At 37.0% G+C, this 8,676-nt stretch overlaps 1 protein-coding gene across 2 annotated transcripts in view; it reads left to right on the forward strand.

Moving 5' to 3' along the window:
* The window catches only part of LOC103138012 (zinc finger E-box-binding homeobox 1-like), a 103,348-nt gene that overhangs the window by 31,067 nt on the left and 63,605 nt on the right, over positions 1 to 8,676 (forward strand). The window contains exon 3 of one of the 2 annotated variants that reach the window (XM_016671478.1): positions 8,559 to 8,624. The exons of the other annotated variant lie outside the window; for it this stretch is intronic. Coding sequence (XP_016526964.1) covers positions 8,600 to 8,624 — 25 coding nt within the window. The 5' untranslated portion in view covers positions 8,559 to 8,599. The remainder of the gene's footprint in view (positions 1 to 8,558; positions 8,625 to 8,676) is intronic. 2 annotated transcript variants of the gene reach the window in all.

An 8,676-nucleotide genomic window follows, 5' to 3' on the forward strand; every position in this document is an offset into this window, starting at 1 on the left:
TATATATATATATATAATGCGACTTAACCTTGACTTTGTAATTTATCATCTTGAAATTGGGCCTCTGTCTCTTTAAAAACTCCTGCTCTTTCTGAAATTCTGCCTTCAGGAAGTCATTACAACATGGCCCCTCTATTAAACCTTTAACAATGATTTTGCCAGTGTTGCATTGAGAAGTAGCTAACACAGTGAGCTCTGTAGGTATGCAGTTTCACCAGGTGTTTGCTGATTGCTGCTGGCTAGTCTGAAGGAGCTGAGTCCAGGAGGGCTGATCTGTGATGCAAAAGTTCAGACTCTTGGAAACTGCACAATTAAGAAACTTTGTTACTTTGTTCTCCGATGAGGAGCTGCGTCTCAAAGGGGGAACTAAATCCACCCAGGCGCTTTGCACAGCTGACTGGTTGCCATGGAGATTAAAGGATTTGTCAAACATGCATGAAAGAATCAAGGCAACACTCCAGGTATGTCTTAGATGAGGGAATAACATTATCAAATGATGTAAAGCTAAAAAAAAATTTAACTTTACATAATACTGCTCCTTTAATGCAGAACTGCTTTCTGACGTGCCAAAGGCGGAGTTTTGGAAAGAGCAGAAGCTTCTTATTTATTTATTTATTTATTTATTCTTCATAAAGAGACATGACCCAATTTCAAGATGTCAAACTTCAAACTCAAATTTCTTATGAGTTATTGGAGATATACACAGCATTTTTATAACAACTGAAGGTATTACAGTTTCTTTATTGTGCTATAACATGATTCTGTGACTGGAAAACATAATGCTGCTCCTTTAAAATTTTTATTTTTCTACATTTTTCAATCTGATATTACAGTCTTGCAGACAGAGATTTCATTTAAGCTCCTCTTTTTCTATTTTTTCTCATGATGATTATACAAAAAAGATCTTTTTTGTATAATCATCTTGTTTATAATAGATCTTGTTTCACCAGTTTCACCCGTTAGTGTAAAGGGTGTAGATCTGGGGATCTTATCCTGCAATTTTTAGATGCATCCCTTTTTCCGAAACTACCAAACAAAACGAAGGGCACCCCTGGTCTAAATACACTCACAGCTGTTAGTGTAAACGGTAAGCTATCCTCAATGTTATAAATGATGGTTTCAAAAATAAAAGCAGTGAGTTTAATGCATATTACATTCTGCATATCCATGTTACACTTATATGTTTTAAGCAGAAAGCTGCCAAAATCAGGACATTCCTTTGGAAAATTGTAATTTCCGTGAGATTAAAGAGATTACCCATGCAAAATGTCCTGCACATTGTACCTTCAGCCTATTGTAAGTCTTTTTGCATGCCTGAATTCAGCTTGTAATTCTCATTTCTGCCAGCTGCATAAATAAAATATAAGGATTTTCTCTCTTTTCTCTGAACTCCTTCCTTTACCTCCAGTTATTACTGACGAGAAGCAAGCCTGACTTTCATCTTAAATAATGTCAACTTGGATGAGTCACGGGGCGTCGTCGCAGTGGCTTACACTGCTCACAGTGAGCATGGCTCCGTATCCCGTCATGCTCTGGGACTGAGGCTGGGTGAAATCACTGCTGAGACCCTGAGGGAGTGCTTAGCAAAAATATAAAGTTACTCTGCTGGATCCTGGAAGTATAGGAGAAATGGTACTTAACAACGGGGGTATGCAGCCCGTTTTACAATGAAATTCAGTTTCATGTATATTTGAATATTAAACTGATAAAACCTTAATATCTTTCAGATTGCATTAGCTTTAAATGCATCACAGCTGTAAGAATTATATAGCCACAATCCTTTTGATTTACGGCCTGTTACATACATTTTCTCTGATATACATGGAAATTTCATGGATGTGCCATAGCTGGTGGTTTAATTTGATAGAATTTGCATGCCTGGTCTAAAAAGTATTTTATAATCCCACACATGAGCACATTGTGGTTATATTTAAAGCTAAGGCCAACACACACTGTGACGAAAAGTGTCTGGCTGTACCATTTGGCTCTAATGCTTTGGTTTTTAAACACAAAGAAAATTGAAAGATTTTTTTTCTGAAAATGTCTAATATTAGTTTATTGATGGAAATCTAGACCTCGGTTAAAAACTGTATCAAAACTACAACACATATAAACAACAAAGGAGTGTGGACTGCCATAATGATTGAACTAGGACAGTTTCTTTCTTTCTAATCTAAACACATCATGAATGGTCAATAGCAGTTTTTTTTGGCCAAATTGAAATTGATTTATTTTGCAAAACTGCAATGGAAACACTTTTTATGCATCACAGGAGTCACATAATCAGCAACCAGATGTTGTCACTGGCAAAAACTACAAAGAAGACAACAGGAAGTAGTTAGAGGGTCAAGGAGCGGCATGTTCTTTACAACCTTATTTACATGTGATTTTAATTGTTGTTCTTATTTAATGGAAACATCACAATTACAAAATAGTGCTTTTTGATATTAGTGGAATATTGACAAAGTTTTGAGCACATTTGTAATGGAAACGCAGCTACAGAGGAATAAATGCGGCAGGAGGCTTGAGCTCCATATGGACTTGGCAGGGCCTGGTCATGTGACTTCAGTCTGTCCTGAGCTGCAGCGTTGCAACAAATGAGGTCAGCCTCCAGGTATGGACTTAAACAGCAGGCAGAACCCCGGGACGAACACTCCTCCACACACACGCACACACACACTGTGTGGAAGTGCACATATTAAAGCTTACAGTGCGCTGCAGATCCACAGACACATCGTGCATAAACACAAACAGCGCGTCTGGGCCACAGTGAAGATGAAGTGATGCAAAATGACATCAGTCGCTCCTGCTTCTGCATGTGACTCATTACAAGGCTGGCTGCTGGAGGCTCGGCATTATCTCTGCTGCAAGCGAGCAAACAGGCCAGGTTATCAGCGCTGCCATCACCTGAAGTGGACATGAGCCTATTGATCCCCGGTTTGATGGGAGGATGATCCTGGTCGCTGAGCAGGAAATGAATGTTGCACAAGGAAGCTGTCGATATATTGTGTGTTCGGGCAGATTTAGGTCCTGTGTCCATACATCTTTAGAATACAGAGGGCTGCAAAAATCATAGCATATTATTCTTCATTTTGATTATTTTTTTCTCCCCCTCTAATCGTTATTGCTTCCGCTGCCAGGGAAGAGCCGTGTTTCTCATCTAATTGCTAACATTTTTGGGTTTTTTTGTTTGGAGCTTGACAAGTACTTGACATATGACGAGATTATGCATGAGCAGAGGACTGGCACACAATCATACACACACACTCTCATGCCTAAAGGCAATTTATGTGGAACAACACGCAAACTCCATGCAGAACCCAAGAAAGCTGCAAGGCAGCAGCGCCAACACCTGCACCACCGTTTATTAAACACATAATAAAAATATTGAAGGAAAAACAGGAAAACATTTTATTTTTCACTTACAATGTTGCCTACAGGGGGAAAACCCTAAATACTTCTTGATTTATGCTATTTTAAAGCATTAAAACACTCCAGACATGTTTTTTGTTACTGGCATTAGGAATGCGACTGAGATGTCAAACTAACCAATTATGAAACTTGGTTGATTCATAATTGGTGACCATATTATGCTTTATTATGTGAAACCCTTTGAACTGTTGCTGAAATGTGCTACACAGATAAACTTTTCTTAAAACGTGCTGTTGATTCCGAATCGTCCCCCATCACTCAAGTCATTATAAACATTAAAACAGAGTTTAATCATTACTTCATCTACTGCTGAGGCCATTTCAGTCAGATTGAATCAAAAGGATCTGTCTTGAATCTACCTCTTAATTACTTTGAGTGCCACTGTGGCATTTCAACATATCAGCATCAGCAAACTTAGCATAATGAGCTTTGTGGCCCTGAATTTCAGAAACAGCAGCAGGTCCCTCATCATGTCCAGCTTATAGTGCCGAGGATGTGAGCTCCGGTTGGCAATTAAGGTTTTCAGATTTCAGCAACTCTTGTATGATGAGACGCTGGTTAAGCTAATCCTCTATCCACTTTACTTGCATGGGCTCAGGCTTCTTTGTATCAGAGAGAAAAGGAGAGATAAAAAATGAGAAAGAGGAGGATGTAAGTAAAGAAAGGGAAGTCGAAAACTGCACTGAAGGTAGAGAGGACAGTAAGGAGAGGACAGAAAGGGAAAGAGGATGAATAATCCTGGAAATTAAGAATTTTGTCAAGAATTTTTTATGATGAAAATATGGAAAAAATAAGTTTCTTGCATATTTTTACAAAAAGAAAGTTTCTTTTAGCAAACTGAGCAAAGAACAAACTGACCTTGGTTTACCTGCAGACTTTGACTCATCAAACATTGTTCTTATCTCAGGTAGCAAGCTGCAACCTGAACTAAATAACAACAAAAAAAGGCTCAGAAAAAGCATTAGAAAATTTTTTAAAAAGTTTTAGAAAACATGTGAAGTTATCTTTAAAGCTACAGTTGGTAAGTTTTATCAAAAATAATAAATAAATGAATTAGTTCCTTTGTCTTTTCCCAGTGCTCCCAGTACTAAGTGTAGAAATAAACCACTCCAGCCAGAAACAACCAATCACAGTCAAGAGGAGGGGCTTAGTGCTGTCAATCATTCCCATGCTGATCCCTCTCCCCTGCAACATAGCCTGACATGAATGCTAACGCTAGTTATCGTTAGCACATTGAGCAGTGAGTACATGATATTGATTGACAGCGCTAAGATCCTCGTCCTTTAAATCTTGACCTGGTTAGAGTTGTATTTGAAACAATCAATTATGAATTTAATGACGGCACTTGACTTAATGTAATGTTTTGATAGTTGATTCTATGTTGCATGACTCTGTGTTTTTGTGTTTGTTATGACGTAAAGCACTTTGAAATGTTGAAATGCCTTGCTGCTGAAATGTGCTATACAACTAAAATTTGATTGATTTGATTGATTGTCCTGGCTCTGATTGGTTGTTTTTGGTTGGGAGTGGCAATAACAGCTCAGGGAAGAGATGGAGGACAACAAACTTTTCAGGGATTATTTGTCTTATATTGAAATGTCACAATATGGTGATAGTTACAGCAAATATCTAAAAACATAATTTGTAGAAGTTACATTTTGCAGCTTTATCTCATAGATAAATGAATTGCTGTAAAGAGGATTGTGTAAACTCATGGTTAAAAATAAACTTTTTCAAGTTCTTATAATATCAACATTTCCTCACTGACATTTTCCTTTAGTTCAAGTTCACATTGTTTCTTCATTCATAATGAGATGCAGCTGCGCAGCCTTTAATAGGAAAAATGCCCCAGACAGAAAAAAATAATCTGTCTCTCCTCCTGCTGTATCATCTCAGTGAGAGGACTCGCTATTATCATCATCTCCCCAGACACAGATCCCGACAAGTGATCTGTACGTGCATTAGTCATCCTGACACAAAAGTACATTATTCATCTTTTGGTCACTGCTCCTCTCCGGCCTGCTGTAGCACAGGACAGTAAAGGGGAAGCTAATTGATTGTATTGGTTCATTTATATATTTTTGGTTTGAAACTCTGCATCTTTAGGCAGGTCATCACATCAAACACGTTCCTCAATTTTTAACGGAAGTATTTAGCCTGGAAGGACACACCTAATTCAAAGGGCAAACATATTATGACCAACAGGTGACATTTGAGTGTGAACAGTAGACGAGCATCAAAGGCACTAATGCAGGTTTATTACAGCTTTAGCACTGCTGTGATCACTACTGGAGGTCAGCTCTGGATGTTAGCCCTCTATTAGCATTTCAAAGGGACTTGCAACTTTTCGTTCTCACCTGATGAGCTGATTATTCATGGTAACAAACCAATGTCAGCAGATTAAAAGTTTAAGAGGTTCTGCTAAAACTGAAGAAAATAGATGCTAAAATGTTGCCACTGTTTATGTACAAAAAATTAAAAAAAGTCTCAGCAATACAACATTAGTTTACTCTCCAGGAATCTAAAAAAAAAAAAGATTCTGCATGATGGAAATCAGTTTTTAATTCATGTATTTTATATTCTGAAAATATTGGAATTAAATAATACTTACAGGTTTGTGAGATTTTAATTCTTACATGTCAGTCATTAGTAGATATGTTTAGTTCTTACCTGACGTGTGACAAAAGAAACACCTGAGGAGCCAAAGAAACAGGAATTTAGCCTGAAGGTTCAGCTCTTCTAACAACAATGCTTATACTGTAAGCTAACTGACCCTTCATAGAGGAGGATTTTTCTGCATAAATAAGAATGAAACCACTAAAAAGAGGGGAAAGCCTCTTCAGCTCAGAAGCTATTCATGTCAATACCAAATTAGCATCGAATAATGCCGTCCGTTTCCCCTTTCACTTTGCAGGCAGCAGGGCAGCAGCGGCCTGCAGAGATGCTGTGATGCAGCGGGGGTTAGGGTAGGGGGGCGACTCTATAGCGCTTCATATCCTGCCAGGGAGAGATTCAATTAAAGCATTACTGATGCAGAAGAGGGTAGAGTCGCTTGTTGAATCAGGGGCTTAGTTTGACCTGATGGATGTGTTGGCTGGGCACCAATATGAAGTTGTAGGAGCTGCAAAGTGTCATTGTTAGTGCATTACCTATTGCCTTAATTATACAAATGACAGGAAGCATGCGTTTTGAGCTATGACTCAAACATCGGAGGTTTTGGCAACTTATTCTCTTGAATCTGTACGCGAATATGTATTAGATTAGGTTTTGTAAAGAAGCATCAGAAAATCTTATTATTGCAACATATTAGAAAGAAGTGTTATTCATAAATTCAACATTTGATTTTAATTCATACTTTATTGATCTATCATGTACGACGGCATAGTAGATAGAAAAAAAGAGCAAATTTCTGAGAAAAAAAACCTCAAATAGTTTTTGAGTTTGAGAAGCTGAAAATCTGCTAGAAAAAAACTAAAAACATTTTTTGATTAATCTCAGAAATTTTTGAGAAAGATTTTGAAATTTCTGAGTATAAAAAGTCAAACGCTTTAGAAATTTACTGAGTTTCAAAAGCCAAAAATGTAAAACTTTTGAAATTCAGAAATTTTGTAGAAAATATCTGAATTTTTTATAGCAAACTTCAACTCTTCAAACTTAGAACTTTTCAATTTTTTTTTAGAAAACGTCTGTGATTAATACTAAAATCTTTCTAGCAAATTTTAAAGTTTTCAAACCCAGAAATGTTTCTCAGATTTTTTTTGGTGGAAATCTACTGCAATTTTCTTTCAATCTACAATAGCCCCAATATGTTGTCACATTTATGAAGCTATTTTTGATTAAATATAACCAGCACAATAAGATAACAGTTAAAATTCTCTAATAATTAGGCTAAAAACAACAGATGAGAGCTTTAAGAGATTTGTTGCACTCTGTTGCAACATCAACATGAAACATTTTTTGCATTTCAGTCTGACTATCGTCAGATTGGAAAGCATGGAGCATCTTTTAGCGATGGTTATTATTTCTTGCTCCGTGTTCTCTTGTTGAGCCCACCTGATGTTCATTCACTGCCAGGACGTCTAGCAGAGATTTGCTAGCTAAAGAGATGTGTGGCGTTTCTTCAGCACCTGCTACGTCTTAACCAGAAACCTGATCGTCGGCAGGTACAAGAATAGCTCTGCCAGACCTTAAAGGCCCCTCATCTGGCCCTCCATAAACTGCTCCTGATCTTCTGTTCCTGCTCAGAGGAAATACTCTGCACCTTGTTTTTGTTTAAAGTAACATCCTGAGCTTAGGCAGCCTTGAAAAGCCTTAACACAGATTCATATTTTATTGGAGTAGCATAACCTTACACTGAAATAAGAAGAAAGCCTTTACTTGAAATAAATTTGAAAAGATAGAGTCTCACATTACTAAAGACATGTTTTAAGTAATCACCAGTAGAATACAGAATAAAGATTAAATCTTAAAGTTTTTTTGATAAGAGTTAAAGGGGACGGATACATACAAAATATTCATAATGTTGCTTCCAATTCAGCATTAGTTTCAGACTGATACTAGAGTGAAAAGATCAATACTTTGGGTTCAGATTCCCTCTTGAAATTTTATTTCTTGTGTTATAGTTCCTTAAACTCTACTGTAAAAAATGTTGCTTAGATTTTTTTTTCTCAAATTATAATTGCTTGCACTTTATTAAGAAAACACTGCACAAAAGATTATTTTGTTTTTATAGTTTCCTTGTTTTCTTGGCCTCTCTTGAAATTGGGAAACATGAGGAAACATATCATGTAAGACAGAAAAATACAGTCTTGTGTAAACGAGACACTATGTACAGTCAGATCAACACAGCAAAAGTGTAAAAGAACTGGAACTGTGATAACCCTAACCCAAAGGAGGTTCAAATCATGCCCCTATTCATTGTCAAGAGGATGAGAAAGGAGATAAAAATATCTTTAAAAAAAATCACAGCATAAGGTCTGCAACACAGAAAGACATCTTGGTGGCACTAAGTCTCCATAGCAACCATAGCATACTATCTACATGCTAACCACTTGAATGAGAAGCATGTCTAGAAAGTTATTTTCTCGCTCACTATCACAAACATGACTGTGTGTGTTTTTTTTTAGGATCTAATTGGAATAACCTGCTGTGATGAGATGAGATCAAGATGGAGCTTTTCAGCAACTTTCCAGGTGGGTCTGGTTTTAAAGTATGTCATAAAATACTTTCTTTTATATATATACA

The sequence above is a fragment of the Poecilia formosa genome, unplaced genomic scaffold, assembly GCF_000485575.1.
Source record: "Poecilia formosa unplaced genomic scaffold, Poecilia_formosa-5.1.2 Scaffold45, whole genome shotgun sequence".
NCBI classification, from domain to species: domain Eukaryota; kingdom Metazoa; phylum Chordata; class Actinopteri; order Cyprinodontiformes; family Poeciliidae; genus Poecilia; species Poecilia formosa.